General features: G+C 36.5%; 3 protein-coding genes and 1 long non-coding RNA gene across 7 annotated transcripts in view; all 4 read left to right on the forward strand.

Moving 5' to 3' along the window:
- The window catches only part of LOC137621401 (golgin subfamily A member 6-like protein 2), an 813-nt gene extending 191 nt beyond the window's left edge, over nt 1-622 (forward strand). Inside the window, exon 1 of the mRNA XM_068351699.1 lies at nt 1-622. This exon is cut by the window's left edge and continues 191 nt beyond it. Coding sequence (XP_068207800.1) covers nt 1-622 — 622 coding nt within the window.
- A 619-nt stretch (nt 623-1,241) lies between these two features.
- LOC137621402 (U2 small nuclear ribonucleoprotein auxiliary factor 35 kDa subunit-related protein 2-like) lies at nt 1,242-1,616 on the forward strand. The gene has a single exon (XM_068351700.1). It carries the CDS (start codon nt 1,242-1,244, stop codon nt 1,614-1,616), a length of 375 nt encoding a protein of 124 aa, XP_068207801.1.
- Nucleotides 1,617-8,319: 6,703 nt separating this feature from the next.
- LOC137621403 (spindle assembly abnormal protein 7-like) lies at nt 8,320-8,799 on the forward strand. The gene has a single exon (XM_068351701.1). It carries the CDS (start codon nt 8,320-8,322, stop codon nt 8,797-8,799), a length of 480 nt encoding a protein of 159 aa, XP_068207802.1.
- Nucleotides 8,800-10,709: 1,910 nt separating this feature from the next.
- Nucleotides 10,710-27,279, forward strand: part of LOC137621457 (uncharacterized) — a 31,211-nt gene continuing 14,641 nt past the window's right edge. Inside the window, exons 1-3 of one of the 4 annotated variants that reach the window (XR_011040236.1) lie at nt 10,710-10,872; nt 15,129-15,162; nt 15,457-15,572. This is a non-coding gene — a long non-coding RNA (uncharacterized lncRNA). Of the gene's footprint in view, nt 10,873-10,930; nt 11,036-15,128; nt 15,163-15,195; nt 15,338-15,456; nt 15,573-27,279 lie in introns of those variants that run through there. The other 3 variants (XR_011040237.1, XR_011040238.1, XR_011040239.1) reach the window with 3 other exon arrangements.

The following is a 27,279-nucleotide window of genomic DNA, read 5'->3' on the forward strand; positions in this document are numbered from 1 at the left end:
GGACCGGTTGATTGAAGAAGAAAGAAGGTCCAACCAACTAGAGCGAAAATGTGATCGCTATGCAAAGGTACTCGAGGAAAAGCTAGTTCAAATTTGCCACTTTGAAAAAGAACAAGCGAATCGCAATGAAAAAATCGATCTCTTGCGAAAGGAACTTGAAACAATACTAATTGAAATGAACAAAACTAAAGATAATTTGCAAGAAAAAGTGTATATGATAGAGGAAATTCTAGAATATAACGGAAGAATTGAAAATGAATATGAAGGAAAAGTAGAGGAGAGTGAAGTTCAGAAATTTGAGAAGGAAATCGGATTTTGGCAGAAGGAAGCAATGATAGTTAAAGAAGAGTTGAAGTTCACTAAGGAAGAATTACAGGAAGAAAATGCACTCTGGAAAAGGCTAGAAATTCAGCTAAACCTAATGAAGAGAGAGGCGACATTTAGAGATGTGATTGGTCACCAGACAGAAGAAGAAAGCAAAGACGAAATTGAGAGAAAAAGGAAGGAAACGCAAGATATGAAACATAGACTTAGTGAAGAAGTGGAACTAAACAGGATAAAGGACAATAAAATCCAACAGCTTGAAGAGGAAAAACTGGAGAAGGACGTTGCAAATAAATAGTGGGAATAAGAAACACTCAAAATAGACGAAGAGTTGCAAGAGACTAAATCAGAATTGAAACGAGAAAAGACAGTACGAAAGGTATTAGAAGAAGAGCTAAATCTTGCTAAGCAAAAAACAGAAGAACTTAGGAGAGATAAATTGATAGTAAAAACTAGAGTTGATAATGTTGAAAAATTATTTGAAGAAGTAGAGATGATTATTGAAAGAAAGACAACAGAACTAAAAAATAGTTGGAGAAGAGAAAGAAAAGCTAAAAGAGGAGTTAATGAAAGAAGAGACAGTAAGAAAAGGATTGGAAAAAGAGCTAAATCTAGCTAAGCAAGTAGCAGAAAAACTTAGGCAAGTTAAATTGATAGCAAAAACTAGAGTTGATAATGTTGAAAAACTATTTGAGGGAATAGAGATGATTATTGAAAGAAAGACAACAGAACTAGAAATAGTTGAAGAAGAGAAAGAAAAGCTAAAAGAGGAGTTAATGAAAGAAGAGACAGTAAGAACAGTATTTGAAGAAGAGCTAAATCTTGCTAAGTAAGAAACAGAAAAACTTAGGAGAGATTTATTGATAGTAAAAACTTTAGCTGATAATGTTGAAAATTTATTTGAAGAAGTAGAGATAATGGTTGAAAGAAAGACAACAGAACTAAAAATAGTTGAAAAAGAGAAAGAAAGGCTAAAAGAGGAGTTAATGAAAGAGGAGGGATTAAGGAAAGAAAAAGAGGATCAAATAGATAATCTTCAAGAACAAAATAGGATAAAGGACAATAAGATTCAACAGCTTGAAGAGGAGAAATTGGAAAAGGAAGTTGCAAATGAATATTGGGAAAAAGAAACACTCAAAATAGATGAAGAGTTGCAAGAGACTAAGTCCAAATTGCAACGAGAAGAGACAGTGAGAAAAGGATTAGAAGAAGAGCTAAATCTTGCTAAGCAAGAAGCAGACGAACTTTGGCAAGGTAAATTGATAGCAAAAACTAAAGTTGATAATCTTTAAAAATCATTTGAAGAATTAGAGATGATTATTGAAAGAAACACAACAGAACGAAAAATAGTTGAAGAAGAGAAAGAAAAGCTTAAAGAGGAGTTAATGGAAGAGGAAAGACTAAGGAAAGAAAGAGAGGAACAAATAGCTATTCTCAAAGAAAACATGGAAGGTGTAATGATTCAAAATATGGAAACGAATGCTGAAACACAAAGAGTTCAAGAAGAGAAAGAAAAGCTGAAAGAAGAGCTAATGGAAGAAGAAAGACTAAGGAAAGAAAGAGAGGAACAAATAGCTATTCTCAAAGAAAACATGGAAGGTGTAATGATTCAAAATATGGAAACGAATGCTGAAGCACAAAGAGTTCAAGAAGAGAAAGAAAAGCTTAAAGAGGAGTTAATGGAAGAAGAAAGACTAAGGAAAGAAAGAGAGGAACAAATAGCTATTCTCAAAGAAAACATGGAAGGTGTAATGATTCAAAATATGGAAACGAATGCTGAAGCACAAAGAGTTCAAGAAGAGAAAGAAAAGCTTAAAGAGGAGTTAATGGAAGAAGAAAGACTAAGGAAAGAAAGAGAGGAACAAATAGCTATTCTCAAAGAAAACATGGAAGGTGTAATGATTCAAAATATGGAAACGAATGCTGAAGCACAGAGAGTTCAAGAAGAGAAAGAAAAGCTTAAAGAAGAGCTAATGGAAGAAGAAAGACTAAGGAAAGAAAGAGAGGAACAAATAGCTATTCTCAAAGAAAACATGGAAGGTGTAATGATTCAAAATATGGAAACGAATGCTGAAGCACATAGAGTTCAAGAAGAGAAAGAAAAGCTGAAAGAAGAGCTAATGGAAGAAGAAAGACTAAGGAAAGAAAGAGAGGAACAAATAGCTATTCTCAAAGAAAACATTGAAGGTGTAATGATTCAAAATATGGAAACGAATGCTGAAGCACAAAGAGTTCAAGAAGAGAAAGAAAAGCTGAAAGAAGAGCTAATGGAAGAAGAAAGACTAAGGAAAGAAAGAGAGGAACAAATAGCTATTCTCAAAGAAAACATGGAAGGTGTAATGATTCAAAATATGGAAACGAATGCTGAAGCACAAAGAGTTCAAGAAGAGAAAGAAAAGCTTAAAGAGGAGTTAATGGAAGAGGAAAGACTAATTAAAGAAAGAGAGGAACAAATAGCTATTCTCAAAGAAAACATTGAAGGTGTAATGATTTAAAATATGGAAACGAATGCTGAAGCACAAAGAGTTCAAGAAGAGAAAGAAAAGCTTAAAGAGGAGTTAATGGAAGAGGAAAGACTAATTAAAGAAAGAGAGGAACAAATAGCTATTCTCAAAGAAAACATTGAAGGTGTAATGATTCAAAATATGGAAACGAATGCTGAAGCACAAAGAGTTCAAGAAGAGAAAGAAAAGCTTAAAGAGGAGTTAATGGAAGAAGAAAGACTAAGGAAAGAAAGAGAGGAACAAATAGCTATTCTCAAAGAAAACATGGAAGGTGTAATGATTCAAAATATGGAAACGAATGCTGAAGCACAAAGAGTTCAAGAAGAGAAAGAAAAGCTGAAAGAAAGCTAATGGAAGAGGAAAGACTAAGGAAAGAAAGAGAGGAACAAATAGCTATTCTCAAAGAAAACATTGAAGGTGTAATGATTCAAAATATGGAAACGAATGCTGAAGCACAAAAAGTTCAAGAAGAGAAAGAAAAGCTTAAAGAGGAGTTAATGGAAGAGGAAAGACTAAGGAAAGAAAGAGAGGAACAAATAGCTATTCTCAAAGAAAACATTGAAGGTGTAATGATTCAAAATATGGAAACGAATGCTGAAGCACAAAGAGTTCAAGAAGAGAAAGAAAAGCTTAAAGAGGAGTTAATGGAAGAAGAAAGACTAAGGAAAGAAAGAGAGGAACAAATAGCTATTCTCAAAGAAAACATGGAAGGTGTAATGATTCAAAATATGGAAACGAATGCTGAAGCACAAAGAGTTCAAGAAGAGAAAGAAAAGCTTAAAGAGGAGTTAATGGAAGAAGAAAGACTAAGGAAAGAAAGAGAGGAACAAATAGCTATTCTCAAAGAAAACATGGAAGGTGTAATGATTCAAAATATGGAAACGAATGCTGAAGCACAGAGAGTTCAAGAAGAGAAAGAAAAGCTTAAAGAAGAGCTAATGGAAGAAGGAAGACTAAGGAAAGAAAGAGAGGAACAAATAGCTATTCTCAAAGAAAACATGGAAGGTGTAATGATTTAAAATATGGAAACGAATGCTGAAGCACAAAGAGTTCAAGAAGAGAAAGAAAAGCTGAAAGAAAGCTAATGGAAGAGGAAAGACTAAGGAAAGAAAGAGAGGAACAAATAGCTATTCTCAAAGAAAACATGGAAGGTGTAATGATTCAAAATATGGAAACGAATGCTGAAGCACAAAGAGTTCAAGAAGAGAAAGAAAAGCTTAAAGAGGAGTTAATGGAAGAGGAAAGACTAATTAAAGAAAGAGAGGAACAAATAGCTATTCTCAAAGAAAACATTGAAGGTGTAATGATTCAAAATATGGAAACGAATGCTGAAGCACAAAGAGTTCAAGAAGAGAAAGAAAAGCTGAAAGAAAGCTAATGGAAGAGGAAAGACTAAGGAAAGAAAGAGAGGAACAAATAGCTATTCTCAAAGAAAACATTAAAGGTGTAATGATTCAAAATATGGAAACGAATGCTGAAGCACAAAAAGTTCAAGAAGAGAAAGAAAAGCTTAAAGAGGAGTTAATGGAAGAGGAAAGACTAATTAAAGAAAGAGAGGAACAAATAGCTAATCTCAAAGAAAACATTGAAGGTGTAATGATTCAAAATATGGAAACGAATGCTGAAGCACAAAGAGTTCAAGAAGAGAAAGAAAAGCTTAAAGAGGAGTTAATGGAAGAGGAAAGACTAATTAAAGAAAGAGAGGAACAAATAGCTATTCTCAAAGAAAACATTGATGGTGTAATGATTCAAAATATGGAAACGAATGCTGAAGCACAAAGAGTTCAAGAAGAGAAAGAAAAGCTTAAAGAGGAGTTAATGGAAGAGGAAAGACTAAGGAAAGAAAGAGAGGAACAAATAGCTATTCTCAAAGAAAACATTGAAGGTGTAATGATTTAAAATATGGAAACGAATGCTGAAGCACAAAGAGTTCAAGAAGAGAAAGAAAAGCTTAAAGAAGAGCTAATGGAAGAAGAAAGACTAAGGAAAGAAAGAGAGGAACAAATAGCTATTCTCAAAGAAAACATGGAAGGTGTAATGATTTAAAATATGGAAACGAATGCTGAAGCACAAAGAGTTCAAGAAGAGAAAGAAAAGCTGAAAGAAAGCTAATGGAAGAGGAAAGACTAAGGAAAGAAAGAGAGGAACAAATAGCTATTCTCAAAGAAAACATTGAAGGTGTAATGATTTAAAATATGGAAACGAATGCTGAAGCACAAAGAGTTCAAGAAGAGAAAGAAAAGCTTAAAGAGGAGTTAATGGAAGAGGAAAGACTAAGGAAAGAAAGAGAGGAACAAATAGCTATTCTCAAAGAAAACATGGAAGGTGTAATGATTCAAAATATGGAAAAGAATGCTGAAGCACAAAGAGTTCAAGAAGAGAAAGAAAAGCTTAAAGAGGAGTTAATGGAAGAGGAAAGACTAAGGAAAGAAAGAGAGGAACAAATAGCTATTCTCAAAGAAAACATGGAAGGTGTAATGATTTAAAATATGGAAAAGAATGCTGAAGCACAAAGAGTTCAAGAAGAGAAAGAAAAGCTTAAAGAGGAGTTAATGGAAGAGGAAAGACTAAGGAAAGAAAGAGAGGAACAAATAGCTATTCTCAAAGAAAACATTTTAGGTGTAATGATTTAAAATATGGAAACGAATGCTGAAGCTCAAAGAGTACAAGAAGAGAAAGAAAAGCTTAAAGAGGAGTTAATGGAAGAGGAAAGACTAAGGAAAGAAAGAGAGGAACAAATAGCTATTCTCAAAGAAAACATTGAAGGTGTAATGATTTAAAATATGGAAACGAATGCTGAAGCACAAAGAGTTCAAGAAGAGAAAGAAAAGCTTAAAGAGGAGTTAATGGAAGAGGAAAGACTAAGGAAAGAAAGAGAGGAACAAATAGCTATTCTCAAAGAAAACATTGAAGGTGTAATGATTTAAAATATGGAAACGAATGCTGAAGCACAAAGAGTTCAAGAAGAGAAAGAAAAGCTTAAAGAGGAGTTAATGGAAGAGGAAAGACTAAGGAAAGAAAGAGAGGAACAAATAGCTATTCTCAAAGAAAACATTGAAGGTGTAATGATTTAAAATATGGAAACGAATGCTGAAGCACAAAGAGTTCAAGAAGAGAAAGAAAAGCTTAAAGAGGAGTTAATGGAAGAGGAAAGACTAAGGAAAGAAAGAGAGGAACAAATAGCTATTCTCAAAGAAAACATTTTAGGTGTAATGATTTAAAATATGGAAACGAATGCTGAAGCTCAAAGAGTACAAGAAGAGAAAGAAAAGCTTAAAGAGGAGTTAATGGAAGAGGAAAGACTAAGGAAAGAAAGAGAGGAACAAATAGCTATTCTCAAAGAAAACATTGAAGGTGTAATGATTTAAAATATGGAAACGAATGCTGAAGCACAAAGAGTTCAAGAAGAGAAAGAAAAGCTTAAAGAGGAGTTAATGGAAGAGGAAAGACTAAGGAAAGAAAGAGAGGAACAAATAGCTATTCTCAAAGAAAACATTTTAGGTGTAATGATTTAAAATATGGAAACGAATGCTGAAGCTCAAAGAGTACAAGAAGAGAAAGAAAAGCTTAAAGAGGAGTTAATGGAAGAGGAAAGACTAAGGAAAGAAAGAGAGGAACAAATAGCTATTCTCAAAGAAAACATTGAAGGTGTAATGATTTAAAATATGGAAACGAATGCTGAAGCACAAAGAGTTCAAGAAGAGAAAGAAAAGCTTAAAGAGGAGTTAATGGAAGAGGAAAGACTAAGGAAAGAAAGAGAGGAACAAATAGCTATTCTCAAAGAAAACATTGAAGGTGTAATGATTTAAAATATGGAAACGAATGCTGAAGCACAAAGAGTTCAAGAAGAGAAAGAAAAGCTTAAAGAGGAGTTAATGGAAGAGGAAAGACTAAGGAAAGAAAGAGAGGAACAAATAGCTATTCTCAAAGAAAACATTGAAGGTGTAATGATTTAAAATATGGAAACGAATGCTGAAGCACAAAGAGTTCAAGAAGAGAAAGAAAAGCTTAAAGAGGAGTTAATGGAAGAGGAAAGACTAAGGAAAGAAAGAGAGGAACAAATAGCTATTCTCAAAGAAAACATTTTAGGTGTAATGATTTAAAATATGGAAACGAATGCTGAAGCTCAAAGAGTACAAGAAGAGAAAGAAAAGCTTAAAGAGGAGTTAATGGAAGAGGAAAGACTAAGGAAAGAAAGAGAGGAACAAATAGCTATTCTCAAAGAAAACATTGAAGGTGTAATGATTTAAAATATGGAAACGAATGCTGAAGCACAAAGAGTTCAAGAAGAGAAAGAAAAGCTTAAAGAGGAGTTAATGGAAGAGGAAAGACTAAGGAAAGAAAGAGAGGAACAAATAGCTATTCTCAAAGAAAACATTGAAGGTGTAATGATTTAAAATATGGAAACGAATGCTGAAGCACAAAGAGTTCAAGAAGAGAAAGAAAAGCTTAAAGAGGAGTTAATGGAAGAGGAAAGACTAAGGAAAGAAAGAGAGGAACAAATAGCTATTCTCAAAGAAAACATTGAAGGTGTAATGATTTAAAATATGGAAACGAATGCTGAAGCACAAAGAGTTCAAGAAGAGAAAGAAAAGCTTAAAGAGGAGTTAATGGAAGAGGAAAGACTAAGGAAAAAAGAGAGGAACAAATAGCTATTCTCAAAGAAAACATTGAAGGTGTAATGATTTAGAATATGGAAACGAATGCTGAAGCACAAAGAGTTCAAGAAGAGAAAGAAAAGCTTAAAGAGGAGTTAATGGAAGAGGAAAGACTAAGGAAAGAAAGAGAGGAACAAATAGCTATTCTCAAAGAAAACATTTTAGGTGTAATGATTTAAAATATGGAAACGAATGCTGAAGCTCAAAGAGTACAAGAAGAGAAAGAAAAGCTTAAAGAGGAGTTAATGGAAGAGGAAAGACTAAGGAAAGAAAGAGAGGAACAAATAGCTATTCTCAAAGAAAACATTGAAGGTGTAATGATTTAAAATATGGAAACGAATGCTGAAGCACAAAGAGTTCAAGAAGAGAAAGAAAAGCTTAAAGAGGAGTTAATGGAAGAGGAAAGACTAAGGAAAGAAAGAGAGGAACAAATAGCTATTCTCAAAGAAAACATTGAAGGTGTAATGATTTAAAATATGGAAACGAACGCTGAAGCACAAAGAGTTCAAGAAGAGAAAAAAAAGCTTAAAGAGGAGTTAATGGAAGAGGAAAGACTAAGGAAAGAAAGAGAGGAACAAATAGCTATTCTCAAAGAAAACATTGAAGGTGTAATGATTTAAAATATGGAAACGAATGCTGAAGCACAAAGAGTTCAAGAAGAGAAAGAAAAGCTTAAAGAGGAGTTAATGGAAGAGGAAAGACTAAGGAAAGAAAGAGAGGAACAAATAGCTATTCTCAAAGAAAACATTGAAGGTGTAATGATTTAAAATATGGAAACGAATGCTGAAGCACAAAGAGTTCAAGAAGAGAAAGAAAAGCTTAAAGAGGAGTTAATGGAAGAGGAGAGATTAAGAAAAGAAAAAGAGGACCAAATAGCTATTTTCGAAGAAAAAATGGAAAGTCTACATAATCAAAACATGCAGGAGGTAGAAACAATCAAAAGAGAGGTAGAGGATCGGCTAATTCTTGTGACGGAAGGAGCGAAAATTCTCAAGCAAGAAAAAGAGGATATGGAAGTCAAGATAGATTGGCTTGAAATATTGGTAATGCAAATTGATAATATAGTGAAACAACAAAAGAGAGAAATTCTAAGGAGAGAAGAAGAGAGCACAAGGCTTGATAAAGAGCTAATAGAAGAAAGAAGAATCAGAAAACAGACAGAAAGTGAAGTGGAAAGTCTAAGGAGAGAAATCAAGACTCTAAAGCAAAGACTTCTGGCGAAGACTGGACAGATTGGTGATACTCAAAAAGTAGTTATGGAATTGGTGGATTTGATGAATCAGTTGGAAGATGAAATAAATAGTGACGAGTAAGGAGTTAAAGGAAAACCTAGAAGAATAGAAAATATAAAAAAAAAGAAATTAAAAAAAAATTAAAAACTAAAAAATCCCCCCAAAATATAAAAAATAAAAAATCCCACCAAAAATACAAAACACAAAAAGCATAAAAAATAAAGAGTCCAGAAGAACAAGAAGAAGAACAAGAAGAAGAAGAATAAGATGGCAGCAGGAAAAAAAAAAAAAAAAAAAACCAGGATGGCGGCTGTTCCCAATATATTCTAGGTACCTAAAGGATATTCTACAAGATGGACTCAGCAGAGGGAAGTCTGACTTGTTCTAGTATGCTTTGTTCCTTGATGAAAATTCACCTGTATTGTTTCTTTGTCCGGTGAACAAATGCTGAACAAACAAGTCTGACTTCTTCTATTATGCTGTGCCTCTCTGAACAAGATTCCCTAAAGGTAGATAGAAAATAGAAAAAAAAAGAAAAAAAAAGAAAAAATTATTAAAAACTAAAAAATCCAAAAAATGAAGATGGCAGCAGAAAAAAAAACAAGATGTCGCTAATGAAAGCACAATAAGGGTTACCGTCTCTAAACAAAGGTCTGAATAGAACTGACTACAAATTCCAATACAGTGACAGAGATTAACTTGAAGGATCAAGAACTGACAGTTCGAAGGGTAAAAGCCTGGCTTCCCTTAATCCGGATCAGGGCATCTCCAGTTATTTTTCCTCCAAGGTTTGATAAATGTAGTGATCAAGGTGAAAGACGTACTAATGATGAAATAGGTTTAAAATATTAAATATGAAATATTATGCTGTATATTATATGTGACTTCTGAATTGCATAAAAGATGCCAAATCGAGTTATAATTGTTTCCTCTAATACAAAAACTTTTCTGATTGGTTTAAGAAAGTCGCACGTTTATATTTATTCATTAAATTTCCAAACACAATTAAATTGATCAGTTTATGAAATTCTGATAAATATGTGATATCCTGTAGCTGTATCATATATGTGATATCCTGTAGCTGTATCATATATGTGATATCCTGTAGCTGTATCATATATGTGATATCCTGTAGCTGTATCATATATGTGATATCCTGTAGCTGTATCATATATCTTAGATAACAACTCACACAGAGTTGGGTAGGCTACATAGAATCCCCAAACGCCTCCTAGATTAGCATCATTCGTCTTTTATGTAATTTATATACTCGGATCTACGGTCTAGGTATAATAATAATAATAATAATAATAATAATAATATCTTAGTGAAAAGGATCAATAAAACAGCTGGGAAGTACTTGTTCATGCCATTGAATAGATAGTGATATATTTTTGGGGTAATGCACTGCCCATATTTTGTAATTATTACCTTGTTATGCATAACTGTAGTCATAACTGGTCCAGGTATTAAACCTCCTTGGGTCCAGTAAGGTGTTTTTCCTAAAACCGCGAAACTAAAGCCATCTAGTGGTGGTTAGTCAAAAGCTCAGCTATTATTTGGTTTGAATAGTCCTTGAATTCAGTGTTGCCATATATGGTGATTTATTCCTAGATTTGGGGATTTTTAGGTGTCTGATGGGAATATTATGTACAAATTTCCGTGAAGAAGAAAGATGAGTAAACCTTTATATTGTTGCAATTTAGTTTTAGATTTGGGGATTTTTTGGTGTCTGATGGGAATATTATGTACAAATTTCCGTGAAGAAGAAAGATGAGTAAACCTTTATATTGTTGCAATTTAGTTTTAGATTTGGGGATGTTTTGTTGTCTGATGGGAATATTATGTAAAAATTTCTATGGAGAAGAAAGACGAGTAAACCTTTATATTGTTGCAATTTAGTTTGCTTGCACTTACACGAAGTATAGCGAGTAATTTCTATATAATTAAAGCCTGCAGGAACAGAAGAAAAATATATTTGTGGAAATGTGGGATTTTTGGTTGTTTTTGGGAATTTTTAGATCAACCATCTGGCAACACTGCTTGAATTGAATATGTTTTGGTATCGTTAATCATCAATCATCTTTCGTTGCCGTGGTTATAATTTGCAACGTATTTTGGCCGTATTCATTGTTAAAGAGTTTTAGCGATGAGGTAAGCTTTCAGTCGTGTTTTAGGGTTTTTAATGTTATTTAGCAAAGCTCGGATAAAGATTGATTGATTGAAAGTTTTCTGGCATCCTGACATCTAAGGGCTCGGATAAAGTGATTATTTGAGATTGGTTTTATTGCTGATTGAATATGCTTTTGCTAATCATGTAAGTTGATTTATACATTCTCCATTGGCTTTGGGGCTGTTTAGTGTCTTAAGTATCAACACTACACTCAAATAAATATGCATTTTTTCATGCTGCTCTGTTGGACCTATTCTAAGGCTTCATAAGTACCCTCATGGGTCGAATTTTTGGTATTTATTTGTATGGTAGTACTCAATGAAGTAATTTAGAACTAACCTATGTATACAAAACTATAAATGTATTTTAAATGTTTCCCCAAGAGGAGCACTTATCTCGAATTACTATTGTAAGTATGGTTATATTTTGAAAGTAAATCCGTTTAATTATAGAATGGTGCAATATTAGTTAGGATATTGAAAATTGCAAAATTGAATAGATCTTTGCAAATACACTAGTTTGAATACCATATACTAATTGTGGAAACCTCTAGTAACGAAGTTACAAATTTTAATAAAAGAAAGACCAGTTTTGCTCCTTTTGATATGGTTCACACCATAGGAGTTGGCTACCTGGTAGTTGACAAACACATGTGATAGGTGGTGCTTCTGCATCTACAGCCTGCCATAAGTTACTTGTTCAAACAAGAAGGGACCCAACTTTTTATATTTTAAACCTCTTTCTAATTTTGGGATATGCCATATAATCATACCTCTTATTTTAATGATCTTGTTAATAATAAAAGGTGGTAAAATTATCGAACGGGACATTTCGAATAGGGAAATTTTTTTTCCTACAGTAAATAGTGTGCTTTCAACCAATTTAACCTGTATTTCTACTGCAAATAAGCCGTTCTACCGTTATGGACATCTTTTTTATGAACACTGGTGGGAACCTGAGACTTTAGGTGGGTGAAAACAAGACAAATCGTGGTTATTCAACACTTTTAAGACATTTGTTGAAGGCCACAGAACCTAATAAATCCACCTAACCTAACCTAGTAGTTCCCATGTCACAGACCTAGCAGGAGGGGGGAGGTAAGCCCTCTGAATCCCCCTTCCCAAGTCACAAACCTTCTCTAATCACAGACCTAGCCGGGGGGCCAAGCACCGTGGATCCCCCTTCCCAGCTCACAAACAAAATGGTTTAATATAAACTTAAATTACTAGTGAAACTGTTTAATGGGGCTGGTGCATAATAACTTACATATTGGTTGATTAGAATGTAAAATATTTTAAGTGTATTGTTTATTTTTGGGAGACTGATGGCGAGTTATTGCGCATGTGTTGCTTGCACTCGCTTTGGCCAAATTACTAGCCCTGGGGCTAACGCGCGTACCGAAACATAGTCCACTTGCCAAAACATTGAAGTGAGATGTTTAATCACGAACGAAGCATGCATACGACAGAGCAAAAACCAATTAATTATCTCATATAATTAAGGAGGTATTTGTAATACGATTAACATTGGTACAAATGACTCCATAGAAAACTGGATGAAAACCCCGATTTTCTATGCATCCGTAAGTCTGGTAAACAAATGCTTCAGTGTACTGTATTGAGTGTCATTACTGTTACTCAGTTTTGATTATGGTAACTTTTCTATTACAGTGACTATGACCATGACTGACAGAAACAGTTTAATAAACTTAATTAAAAAATAGGCAATTAGACAAGTACACTATATTTTAAAGTGTTTCGAACATAATCGATGACGATACGTAGAGCAAAGCCATAGCTTTTCAAATATGGTAGTCTACCCACCATAACTCAATAACTATGGATTTCTGCAAGGAATCATTAGCAAAAAGTTCAAAACACCAAGAAATACATTATAAACCAGTCTTATTTAATACAAACCATTTATTGCACCATTCTATAATTTTTACTAGTACATCTAGTGAATTTTTTATTTTTGCAAGATAGCCTACTCTTGTATTTTGAAATTACATTTGTAGTGAATATATTCTTATTGTTTTTGAGAGGTAGCCTAGTAATATGCTTATGGTAATTAGAGAAATTGTTTTTGCTTGCACAATGTGGCAGCCTTTTATGTGCTAAGAGTTTGCTATTTGGTATTAAATTAAGAGTAAAATTACTATTATTATATCTAGTAGTTATTTTGATAATTGTCATGGACTGCAAGTATCTATATTTATTCCTCACAAATACAAACCATTCGCTCTTTACTATGAATGTACAGTAATGTCCTAGACTTAAGGCTTAGCTTGAAAATTAGTCGTAAGCTTTTTACACAACGTAAACAACCTAGCGCTAGTTACCCAAGTGTGTAGACCAACCACCCCACTCACACACTTGGCTAGTCTATTTATCCACTTTTGCTTTTGGCTCGGTGGAGAGCAGCCATGCTGTCTCCCTCACATTGAAAACATATTTAAAGACTGACCGTAAACTCCCTTTGTTTTCCCTTTTCACATGTGTGTGTTTGTGTTTAGTCTTACTGAGGACTGATAAGATATGGGTTTGACTGGCATTGAAGGGCGTTCTTGCGGCACCTTCATTTCGGCTGAGGAGACTGATCCTCGTCCCCTTTTCCCTGGGTGCAGATGATGCTCGAGCACTTGGGCGCCTCCCTGCGCAGTGTGTCAGGAGTGGCCATCCTCTAAGTGGGAATGGTACATTAGGCAATGGAAGAAGTCTAAAAGGGATTCTTCTCCCTTGGAGTCGTCCTTCTTACTCAGAAGTCCCATCCACACCCTGTTGATTCTGCTCGTTTGGTCTCCTCTGGAGGACGAACGAGTTTACCGTTTGACCCCCGGACAACCCTGGGGTGCGAAGGGCCTGTGCAAGCGGAAGTGCCAACCACCAAAGGAAAGTGTCTGTTTGACACCCTTTATCAACTGGGCCTTCCATGGGATCTCTGGTTCCCCAAGGAACGGCTGTTGAAGGTAAAGCGGGAGCGCACGTCGACCTCCGCAAGGTTTGAATGCACACTTTCTCCCATAGCCTCTGGAATACATCCCCTTCAGTGTTTTTTATACTCCTAGAGAAGCATCCTCTAACTTCTCGCCCACCTAAGGAGTGCTGTCGGGGACTCGGTCAGGCTTGCGATCACCCTGGGGCGAGCATGCCATCTGATCTTGGTCAACCAGCTGAGCTCGCTCGGCATGCTGAGCGTATTCAGTGACATGAGCTTTCTCAGTGCTGAGAGTTCCCTTGGCTGGAGAAACTCGGTCGTGCAGTTCCTATAAACTATGAGGAAGGTCGCCCTTCTCTCCAATGCAAAAGGGATTCCTCTCGTGAGTGATTTCCCCCTCTAGTTTCTCATAAGCGAGCATTAGACTCTTCTAGGCTTCACTCCAGCTCTTTTTAGCATCCAGATTCCTCGTAAGCGAGCATGAGACTCTTCTAGGCTTCACTCCAGCTCTTTGGAGCATTCAGATTGTGGAGGCTCCTGAGTACTTGCAGTCGTAGCCCCTCACGATTGTGCCCTTAGGACATTGTCTCTCAATGAGTCATGAGATAAAACTTTTTAGGGTTATTGCTGTAGGCCTTTACTCTCTACTAGTTGGAGCCAGCCTGTTCTGACATTACTTCAAAAATTTGTGTTTTATATCTGTATGCTTGGTAACTAATGATGGTAGATGAACTTTTATGTTGTACAATTACTATATACTATGAAATTTATCGAATATCCTTCGGGATTTTTGTCCAGTTTTTCTTGCGTGCTTGACAATAGTCTAGAGAGAGTTGAAGTGGTTATAGATGTGTTGTACATTGTAAGTTAATCTTCTAAAGTTTATATATGTTTTATTGAGAAACTATATTTTGGTTTTTCTTAGAGGGTCCTTTTTGCACAAGTTTCATCATATTCGAATGAAGCAGTTTTGAAGACATTCTCTTGCTATTAACTTCCAAGACCAAATATTGTATAAAAATTCAATACTGTATCGGTATTCTTGTCTTAAAATACTAAACTTCAAGGTTGGAGGTGTGAAATCATGAAATATCAAGAGCCAGAGTGATAGCAGCAGCAGTTATTTAAATTTGGATCTATATTCACATTCTAGAAGTACTGTACTGTAATGATTGAAAGAAACGCTTGTTATTTAGTTGATTACTGTGTTTAAATGTAGCATGTAGTAACTATTCTTTACAATTAACTTGAACAAAATCTCTGTAGAATACCAAAATTGAAAATTGAATTATCATTGCAGAACTACAGGCTACAGAGAACAATGATGCTCAGAGGCAAGTGCACTAGGATGGTATTTTGATTAACTCGACAGGAAATTTTTAAGAATGGCTGCTTTATCCTGGTGTTACTGCATGTGTTGGCTTAGTCTAAAAGAGGAGATTATGGTTTATCAAAGGAACCAAGCACCCTCCATTACATTACAGTACTGGAGGGATTTAGGTTTTTATGGTATACATGTAGTTTGTAATTTAGTTGACACATTAATTGCTACTTCTACTATGAGTGTAATTCTTAGTATTATTATAGTTGTTAATTTAACCAAACCACTGATATAGAATTTGTTACAGGGTACTTGGGCTGTCCTTGTTTTTGGTGATTTCTACACTTGATTCCTAAAGTAAGCAGTTACGGTATAATGGTAAAAGCCCAGCATCATCCACTTTTGACAAACCTTCCAAGAACTGTAAGTTGAAATATTTATCTTCAAGAGTTTTAAGTACTGTACTTAATGTACTGTTATGGTAAAGGTGGAAATTAAGATTTGTATAGTCTCGAAATTTAAGTTTTGTATAGTCAGTATTATTGGATTGACTTTTATTGTGGTATAGTAATTATTTAGGTTTAAGACTATATGCTTTCTGGTGCTATTATAGCATTAAACACTTAGCTTTTAGCATTGTTTTGCTCAAAGCTTATTTCTTTTAGTTACAACAGCACTTTAGAGTTTAGAAGAAAAGTCTAGTTGAATAATTTAAACTCCCAAGGTAATGAAAACTTCACAAATGAATATGGATATGAAGTATTTAGACTAGGTGACCTAGTGATTTACTTGACTTGGTAGTTACCTATGGAAGAATCTTGAGAAAAATTTAGCGCAATTTAAATTTCTGTAGCCATTAAGCTAAAAAGTATAGTATTATTGAAGCTTGAGAGGTTAAGAACGGATACAGAATATTTGTCCTAGTGAGGATACAAAACCCTCGTCATTTATTGGGTTAGCTCTGGCACATCTTTATGGTATGCCAGCATTTGTGTTCCAACTCTGCTCTTGGTTGTGACGACTTTGTCATCTGTGTCCTACCTACCTCCAGTGCTTTGTGCGATACTTTTCCTTATTCATAGTATGAGTTTGTTCTTACGCAGATACTATCTATTTGCTCTTTACTATGGGATATATTGTTCTGGCTTAGTGGAAAATAAGCCAAAAAATTTCAACGCTAGGCAAACAACCCCTGCTAACAAACCATCCCTCTCACACACCCGACTGGATAGATATCCAATTTGATCTTCGCTAGGTAGTCCTCTCTCTCTCTCTCTCTCTCTCTCTCTCTCTCTCTCTCTCTCTCTCTCTCTCTCTTTTTTCCTTAAAACTGCCAGTTAACTCTTGTCTTTTTCCTGTCTTGTGTGATTGATTTTTGAGGACTTTTAAAATGCGTGTTTGTCCTGTCATCGAAAAGCGTTCTTGTCAGCGCAGGAGACGGTTCCTCATTCTATTTTCCCTGGATGCAGACGACACTTCGTGCACTCGGTCATTAAGCTTGCCCTGTGTCGGGAGTGTCATCTTCTCAGTGGGAGCAGTACGATAGGTGACGGAAGTAGAGTAGTAGTCTAAAAGGGATTCTTCTCCTTCCGGGTTGTCCTCGTCCACCCACATGCTGACAGTGTTCATTTGGTCTCCTTCGAAAGACCATATAACGAAGAGATGTCAGTTTGACCCCTGGACAACCCTTGGCTGATTCTCGTCTTAGTTTGTCGAACAGGAACTTACGGTCTGTTATAGTTTATATATGAAAGATCTATTTTAATGATGCTGTTTTTAGAATATTTTATTTTAATAATTAATCTACTGGTAATTCTCATATATCTTGCCTTATTTCCTTTCCTCACTGGGCTATTTTTCCCCTGTTGGAGCCCTTGGGCTTATAGCATCCTGCTTTTCCAACTAGGGTTGTAGCTTAGCTATTAAAAATGATCAAATTGCACAAGTTATCGGTGCATGTGCAAACCCACTAACCTTGTGTGACTTTCTCGTAGAGCTTCGGAGAAGCGTTTGCTAGTGCATTCACAATAGCAAGCCGCCACCCTTATGCAGCTGCCAGTTGTTGAGTCACTTGAACAAGTTACCACCATTACATTACACATCCTAATGAATGTGCTCCATCCATTACGCATGTCTACTTCTTGTACAGTATTTACTTTTGAATGATAGCAAACGTTTGTCAGTGATTCATCGGTCAAGACCTTCAGACCATAATGAGGAATCTTAGGTGTAAGAGATTAGACATTCACCTCAATCTAGTCTTAGAAAACAGATTGTGGAGCCTTATCCTGTTTCCATTAGTTATTCTTCTCGTTTCCTAACAACGTAATCCACCAGCACATACACATCCAGAGACTTGGTTCTCCTTCAGAAGTTTGTATTCCACAGTCATATACAGAACCTCTAGTTGAAAGCTAGGAAATATCCAACTTTCGTAGAGATAATAGATTACAGAAATCTAGTTATTACCGTTAGACTGAAAAAAAGAGATTAACCCTCTCTTCCTCTGTCTTATTATGGGAGAGTTTCTCCATAGTGGAGACTTCTGGAAATGATTTTTCTCGGCCTGGGACACTCTCCTCTTCATATTATTATTATTATTACTTGCTAAGCTACAACCCTAGTTGGAAAAGCATGATGCTATAAGCCCAGGGGCTCCAACAGCGAAAAAGCCCAGTGAGGAAAGGAAAATAAAGTATTTTAAGAAGAGTAACAACATTAAAATAGATATCTCTATATAAACTAAACTTTGACAAAACAAGAGGAAGGGAAATAAGATAGAATAGTGTGCTCGAGTGTAACCTCAAGCAAGAGAACTCTAACCCAAGACGGTGGAAGACCATGGTACAGAGGCTATGGCACGACCAAGATTAGAGAAAAATGGTTTGATTTTGGAGTGTCCTAGAAGAGCTGCTTACCATAGCTAATGTCTCTTCTACCCTTAAAAAGAGGAAAGTGGCAACTGAACAATTACAGTGCAGTAACCCCTTAAGTAAAGAAGAATGGTTTGGTAATCTGTGTTGTCAGGTGTATGAGGACAGAGGAGAATATGTAAAGAATAGGCCAGAGTATTCAGTGTGTGTATGTAGGCAAAAGAAAAATGAACTGTAACCCGAGAGAAGGATCCAATGTAGTACTGTCTGGCCAGTCAAAAAGACCCCATAACACTTGAGCAGTAGTATCTCAACAGGTGTCTTTTGAACAGAAAGACATTGCAGAAAAGAATAAGAATTCCAGGACAGTTCCTAAACAGGAACCAACTCTGTCATTATCTAGGCCTAGATCTGCATCTCAAGGCCCTTCATCCTTTAGTAATAGAAGAGTCTCTGTGACACTCTAATGCACATACAAATTCATCTGAAGTAACAGCTGTTGCTTCTCTGAAGTTCCCAGCCTTGGGTCCAGGTAAAACCATCCAATTTCATGAAAATAAGTTTTTCACCGTATTAATGGCCTTGGCGAAGCACCTCGCTTTCCTGTGGTTGGAAGATGCTGTCTTATTGATGGGTTCTTCTTGGAACCCCAAATTGCCCATCATAAGTTTGACATTCCTCTCTCAAACCAAGCAAGAGATACTTTAATAGTGTTAAAAAAACTAATTTTAGATGCTGAAAACTCCTTTAGGTTAAATAGCTCAAAACTACCGCATGCTCTCTCCCACCAGCCTAAATTTTTCATCCCTACAGTGATCAACATAACTATCAAATGGCTGCCTTTTCTGCCTCTGAATTGCAGAATCTAGAGGGTACAGTCATTTCACCTTTTCAGGCCTGCTCCTGGTTCAACCATTGGTCGGGAGCAGTGTCCTTTTATGCGTCTGAAAATTTGTCGTAACCTGTATCCCATGTCCGGGAACAGTGGGAGAAACTTACCCGTTTTGGAGTGAAAGCTCTAGATTTCATCCTCCCCCAGTGTGCCTTTATCTGGGGCAATTGCATCCTCAAAAGGAGAGACGCTGTCTCTTCCAAGTTTGCTCAACATACGTCTGCTAGGATATATTAGCCCTGAGAAACTGTTATAGATCGCCCGATTCTTATCCCAGCTGCAAAAGTAAATGCAACGGTTGAGAAGGGAGAGAAGTGTAGCCAGGCTTTATTTTTTCATGTGAGCATCTGCAATATGCTTCTCTGCTATCCCCTGCAGCCATGCCTAGACTGTGTCCACTAAAACAGACACCCTAGCGTAGTCCTCTGCTCGGACCGGACAATGCACAATAATATACAAGACAGGTGGATCCATCTTCCTATCTACACAGAGGTAATCCCTCATCCAGAAGGAACAAAGGAGGTCGTAGTGCCTGTTAGGGACGTGTCCTCTACTCGCCATTGGTTGGGATGCTTGCAAAGTCGTTGGACAAGGTGGCAGTTCTACAGAGCAGAGCCCTGGATGGTAGAAATAACCCGTTCATTATATACACACTCTTTCACAGACGGTCACCCTTCTCTTAACAGCAGTGCAAAGGATGCTAGAGAAAAATGCCATCGAAAAAGCTTTGGACGGGTCCCCAAACTTATTGAGCAACCTCTTTTTGTGGAGAAACTGACCTTACCGCTTGAACCAATTCATTTTAATCCATTTTAAGATGGAAGCTCTCAACAGTTATCCAGGCAATTTGTCAGAATGACTTCGTCTTCCATAGACCTTCCAAAGACATTCTTCCAGATCCCAGTCAATCTGAGATCAAGGTAGTATCTGCAGTTATCTTAAAAGAAGGATATTTTAGTTCAAAGTGCTGTGCTTTAGCTTGTCGACAGATCCACGGGTCTTTGCTCGTCTCTTCACACTCTCATCATGGGCGCATGCCGTGGGAATCTGACTCCTGCGTTACTTGGACGACTGGCTGTTGCTAGTGGACCGAGGAGCCTAACTTATCCACCACAGGGAGCTGCTTCTAAAATTTTGTCACGATCTAGGGATCCAGTTAAATTAAAGGTAGTAATCTCTTGATCCAGTGTCGTCTTCTGTATCTTGGCAAAGACTTGGTCCAAGCCATAGTGTTTTTATTCAGAGATAGAATTCTGCGACCAGCAGATCGCAGTACCCTTCCTTGAGGATTTCCTTCAAGCTCACCTTTAGCAAAAGCTTTTCAGACATCTCGTCTTTCTCTAGAAATTAGTGCCCTTCGGAAGAATGCATTTTCATTCCGTTCAGTGAGCACTGAAAGGCTAGTTGTGTAATGGATCTAGCTTCTTTCCAAGAGTAGGTTTAACTTTCTTAGGGATAGTCCAGTCAGTCAGTTGAGATATTGACATCAAGCAAACACAATTATTGAATAAGAATGATCACCATTTCAACTAAAAACACTGCAGAAGTGGCGCTACTCGGCTTAGTAAGCATTGACATGTTTCACTTATTAAAAATGTACTGTGCTGACAAAAAGGGAGATGGATTGTTCCTGTGATGCGTTCATATTCAAAGCTTATTAGACGGTGTGGAATTATGGACTAGCCAATAATGTTGTCTTAGTGCGAGATTTTTGCGAAGACCTGGCCCATGAATTCTAGGAGTGTTCAGTTAGTGTCCACTCTAGATAATTACTGTGTGGATAATTTGTATTCTATTACATCAAATGGGATTTTATGCTACTATTAAGCAACTCTAAATCACTTTAGTGCCATCCTTATGTAGTAGGGTACAAAGTGGACATTTAGGGAAGCTAGTAAAACAATGTAGGTATCATAAAAATGTCGTCAAAGAACTGTGCATGCAGTATATTGTCTTATTGACACTTATTTCAAAATTCCATTAAAATCAGTGTGGTAAAAGATAAGAGGTCACCGGAACTATACAAGAACCATTACCAATTTGTCAGATATGATAGCATAATCATTGTTAAGCAATTATTAAAGAAAAGTTAGAATACATTGGTCTTTAGTGTATCATACAGTAAACATCGCTTTCTGAAGATTCTTATTATTTATGACTGCTAATTTATTTTGGACATTGGCAACATTAGGTAACCATGTAATGCCAAATTCTCTTGGGGATTTCAAATATACCTTTTCAAAAACTGATGACTACTCCGGAAGAAGAATACTACTACTTGTATGGTTGAAAGAAATTCGTGTAATAATTAAGAGAAACTTGATTGCAAAATTTGGGACGCAGTTCTGTTGTGAAGTTATTTCTACTTTTTCAGGAAGATAAACTAGTAAAACCCTCAGACCTATTGCATTGCCTCCACCTCCTGTATATGCATACTAATGAAAATTATGAAAAAGACTAGTAGAGCCCTCAGATAACCGTTGCCTTTTTCCTCTCCTTAAGAATTTAGTTTATACAAAAATAAAGGGGTCCTTTATCCTATGATGAAACATCAAATCAGAATGGGGTTTAAGGTGTGCCGAACCATTTGGTTTTTCATTAACCTGCTAAAGGCATATGAAACTACATGGGTTTTTGACATTCATGGGTTTTTGATAATGCCAAGAAACTACAAAATTGCTATCAATGGAAAAATAAGGTTCTTATAACTTTCAATAATATTAAAATTACTAAGTTGCTCATAATGGAACAGTTAACATGATGTACAGTAGCTATTTATAGCATCATGACTAACTGTATTCCTACTAGTTTGAGCCTCATATGCATCAGACCGGTAAATAAGGTACAATGTGTAGTTCTGATTATGTAAATAAGAGTCAAGGTATCCAGATGGATCTCAAGACAGTAAATAGCTAAAAACCTTTTGGTTTTAGCATTTTCTCGATATCCCAGGGCTCTCATAGCCCCTTTAATTAAGGCCTGATCAATTTAAAGGTCTTGATGAATTCTTACTGCCTGATATTGAGGATTCTTCATACCAAATTGTAACATCATCTGCCATAACAGTTCTCCGATCCATTGACGGCGAGGAAATAGAGGCCAAATCTCTTAGACAAAATAGGCCCCTTCCTTCCCCTTCACCTCCACATTCTCAGTGTCATAATAGAATTACTTAAAATAAAACTGAAAGGGCAACTGAAGGCACCGCACTTAAAAAATCCGGTACTATCCAGATCAATAAAGTGCTGAGAATGTAGCTGGCAAGATCTCTTTCCAGGTCTCAGATTCCTGAATTATTAGATCAAAAAATCCCCAAAAAAAGTCTCAAATGCTCTCATGCAATGGAACATCCGCAGATTTAATTCAAATAAAAAGCTAGTTTAGGTTCTGTTTAAAGAAAGATATATCTGCAATGTGTATACAGGAGACTGAATTGGGAGATCATACTCCCAATTTAGGTAATTTCTTTTTTTTTTTTTATAGGTCTCAACCCCTGATAGGCACTCGTGCTGAGGGAGGCACAAGCATCATAATCCACAAGTCTGTTAATCACAGAGTTGTCCACCTGAATTCTGTGTTGCAGGCTTGTGCAATCCAAATTTTTACTGATAAATGGATCACAATTTGTTCACTTTATCTTTGATCCAACATTATAAAATAGACTTCAGGATGCACATGGTAATCTTCTTCAGCTAGAATTTAATGATTTACAACCCTTAATGAACCAGCTTCCTCAACCCTTTATATTGATGTGGGATTTTAACGCCAAACATATCCTATGGGGATAACAACGTTGTGATTGATAAAGAGTTGATAGTGGAACAACTGCTTAACATGAATGACATCACTTAATGAATAATGGTTCCCCTACAAGACACGGTTTATCATAGTTCCGATTCAGCCATAGACCTGGCTATTTGTTCTTCATCTTTGAGGTTAGATTATCAATGGGAAGTAGACCAGAATGATCATGGCAGTGATTATGGGCCCATTCACCTTAAGTATGTAAAAAATGTACTATCTCCATGTTTACCCAAATGGAAGGTGGAGGAAGCTGACTGGGGATTATTTGATAAATCCAGTTAAGTTTATCACAAGATGATTGATTCCATAGTTCAATACATGCATAAGAGTATTTAGTGAGAATATTGTTTGGTGCCATGCTGTCCATATCCCGAAATCGGGTAAACCTTGACGTCCTGTAGTTCCTTGGTGGAATGATGCCTGTACTTTGACACCGAAAATAGCAAGAACTTGCTGCAAGAGATATCATGGATACCCTTGCTTAGTCAATGAAATAACTTGCATGAATAGTATTCGTGAATATGGTATTATCTGCCATTCATTTCTTGATATTCTGTAGATTTTTTCCTTCAATAAGTGCTTTTTCTTTTAATATAGATTACACTTCTGGTTATATTCTCCTCATTTGTTTAATGAGGAAGATGTTCACCACCTCTGAGTGACATTGATTTGGGTTATGAGTGACATTGATTTGGGTTATTATTTTTTTAACAATGTACCAAAAGTAAGCTTTCATCATTCGTAGGGCTGCTGCTACTGTACTTCTTTCCCACAGTTATCTCAACATTATAAGTGTCAGTTGGCTCTCCAATGCCTTCTATCAAAGGTATCCTCTTCTACCAAATCTCTTCCCTCCATATCATCCTTCATCTTATCTCGCTATCTAATTCTCTACCTCCCTCTCGATCTTCCTCTCATAACAGGTTCGTACCCAAGCTCTCCTTGCTCCCTCCCCACCATTCATCCTCACACGTGCCCACACCATCTCAATCTTGACACACTTATCACCTCTATGATCTTTACTAACCTGTCATTTGTCTTATTTCATAATTTGTTCAATATTTCAAGCTGTGACCACCTCAGCACACTCATTTCTGCTCTTTCAAGCTTTGCTTACTCTTTTTGTCTTAGAACCCATATCTCCAATCCATACACTAACAATGCTCTTAGTAATCTGCTTGATAGGCATTTTCTTTTGACATATCACTGCGGCTATCTCCTTTCCTCACATCCTCCCTCCAGACTTAAACTGTAATAGATCCTCGGTAATTAATTTGTTGCACCCATTTCATAACAGAGCCTCTACTTTCCTGTATAGCTATGCTGTCCCATCCTCCCTTATTGTTCACTGTATCTTTGCTTAAACATTTATCAAGTCACCCCTCTCCAAGGTCGCCTGCCACTCTACAACCCTTCTCTGTAATTCTTCATTTTCATTGGTAATCACCAATTCATCTGCATATAGCAACTCCTACAGTTCTTCATTTCCAATTTCTTTACTTAACACATTAATGACCAGCACAAATAAAAAAGGCTTAATGCTGACCCCAGGTGTAATCCAACACTAACTTCAAAGGTTTCAACTTCCCCAACTGCTGTCCTTGTTCTACCATACATCATCTCTACCATTCTAACCTATTTTTCTGGGACTTTCCTCTTCCTCAAACATCAAAACATCCCTTCTCATGGTATTCTATCATATGCATTTTCTAGATCTACTAAAGCACAGAAGAACCTATTTTCCTGTAGCTACCTTACTATAAAGATTGCATCCAGTCTCTCTCTCCCTCATGAATCAAAGCTGCTTTTTCCCAATCTTTACAATTTCATCTAGTACCCTCTCAAAAGATTTAGTCATGCTCTGCTAGTTTAATTCCCCTATAGTTACCACATTCCATGACATTCTGCTGAAAGAGATACTATTAGACTATTCCCAGTCTTTAGGTATTATTTCCTCTTCCCATATTGCTCTTAATAAAGCCAGCATCCATTCTTTCCCTTCTGCAGCTAGTATCTTGACCATTTCAATTTTAAACCGATGGAGCTGGTGCTTTACCATTTTTCATTTTACTCAATGCTTGCTTCACTTCTGTGTTCCATATCTCCATCACTGGCCCCTCAACCTTATGTGCTTCTCCCAGTTCCCCTCTCTCATTTTCATTACTCAGTTCAAAATATTCTCTCATACTCCTGTCTTCATCCCAATGAAATCTATTTATATATCTATTTTTGATGACTTCCAGTTGCTCCAAATCTTTCTTTGCCTTTTTCCTCGAGTTGGAAGTCTTTGCCTTTTCTCCTAGTCTTTCATTCAGTAGGGAGCGTAAGTCATGACGTCACGTTACCATTAAAACAGCCACGTGGTTCAAGCCTAAACACTGTTCAAAAGGATCTTCATGCGGAATGCTGCATTCAACATAATGCAGTTAATTTCTTACTTTATTGATGAAAAAATTCCCAAAAATTCATGAAGTGAAAACCACTACAATTCAGTTCAAATACTGTCTCCTTCCTATTTTAAATGGGATAATAACTGGAAAAGTCAAGGCCAGCATGAAGGAAGAAATTTACGAAACTACTTTAGTTATTCATTTTGTTTACATTTATGATTGGTTTTTATTAACTTGTTCTTCACTAATTATGCTAATGTCAGAATAAACCATGGAATAACAATTTCAGGTATCCACAAATTTTGATCTACTTTTGAGCAAAATTTTCTATTCATATTGTTACTTTAAACATATTTCTTTTAAATAGAGTGGGTCCATTACCTTTCTTACAATCAGCAATTTGACAACTGCAAACACGTGACAATCTCGTGGAATTTTATCACTCCGGCTTATTAACTATTCCCGTCTTTTCTTTTTCTTGGATGGGAAATTGGAAAGGCTGCAATTTAATGCTTCAGAACAGTTATTACAATCTGGAAAATAACAGATCCATAATTAAAGAGGTCCTAGGTTAATGCCTGAAGTAATTGTTGTGAACCAGCCCCTGGTAATGTGATGTCAGACTTCAGCTCCCTATTTCTCAATAGCTATACAGTACAGTACTGTACCAACTTTCTCCCTAGAATTTTTTTCGTCTTCTCTGTACCTTTTCTCAGCACCCTGTGCATGCCTTACTTTCCACTTTCCAGTCTTTAAATGATTTTGATTTTATTTGTACTGACTCTTGTACCTTTCAACCTTTCCCATTGCCTCACTATCTCAATCCTAAATTTCTCGCCATTTTCTGTTTTAGGTTCCAGCCATTACTTTCAGATCTTCTCTTTCTCATCTTTGGTTTTTTACCTCTTCCTGTAAAATCCATCATTATCTGCCCATGTTGTTTAACACATGCTCCCCCTCAAAAAAAAAAAAACCTTTATAGTTCATCACACTGTTTTTGTCAATGTCTTCAACCAGGATTTAGTATGTATGGCTTCCCACTCCTCCACTTATATAGGTTAGCAGGTGCTTATACAACATAGGAAACCATTTGTTCATACATACCAATTAAAATGTGCCATCTACAATATGTACTCCCCATCTTCATTTCTAATTCCAAACCCATGGCATCCATGTACATTCTCATATCCATACCTTCTCTTCCCCATTTTGCCATTCATGTCTGCTCCTATGATTAGCTTCTTTGGCCACTGTTGTGAACCCCACGGTAACCCCTTGACCATTATCACACCAGTAGGGAAATCCCATGTCCATTACAGGGAATGTCCATGCTGCATCCACATTTCCAATAGCATCAGGCATGGTTATTAATTTGGCATCAATCACAATTATAGGCTGTGAGCCTTTTAAATAGTTTAACTGCAAGGTAGCAGTTTTCACAGTTTATTGGATGTGGGCCTAGTCTTTTACTAAAAAGCAAGACTTCAATGCAGCAGCTGTCCTTTTAGTCATTCTACAAAATGCAAGACGCTCAATGGTAGTATTCTTGCACCGGTACTACTCCTTAGACTACCTAGGGGTCTAAATATAGGTCTATCCATCTAATGATGTGATTGCTTATATGGAATTTTTCTTGTCATGGGCTTTAAGCTAAACAATGTGGGTATAGAAATGTTTTCCTATAATACAGTAATTGTTTGTTTATCAAAAATAATCCAGGATATTTTCCTCATGTCTATGAAGAGCTGATATGGAAATCCCAGGTCCTCCAATTCACTGGCCAGGCAGTCTGCTATTAATGCCACTGACCAAGCCCCCCTCCCTACACTAGGACCAGGTAATGGATGCTGATGACTCTGCAGGTAGGTCTTGTCCAAAACAGAAGGATGACCTGGAGGGCGCGCGTAGTAGGTGTTAGTGGGGTAGTCCAACTGTGTTCTCTAGGGCCTGTCACGGCCCTCCCCTTTGATGAAGGGATTATCTAAATGGAAGACAGCCTGTGAATAGTGGTTTTTCACACGCCCGTTGTATACGCGACACCCACAAGGTGATCGCGCGAGGGTAGTAACCTCTGCATTCCATGCTTTTATCTCTCTCTAGTATATTTTGAAGATTTATATTAGAAAAGTGTAAAGAAGGACTTCTTTCACCGGGCGTCACAGGTCTCTTCC

The sequence above is a fragment of the Palaemon carinicauda genome, chromosome 28 (assembly GCF_036898095.1).
Source record: "Palaemon carinicauda isolate YSFRI2023 chromosome 28, ASM3689809v2, whole genome shotgun sequence".
Classification (NCBI taxonomy): domain Eukaryota; kingdom Metazoa; phylum Arthropoda; class Malacostraca; order Decapoda; family Palaemonidae; genus Palaemon; species Palaemon carinicauda.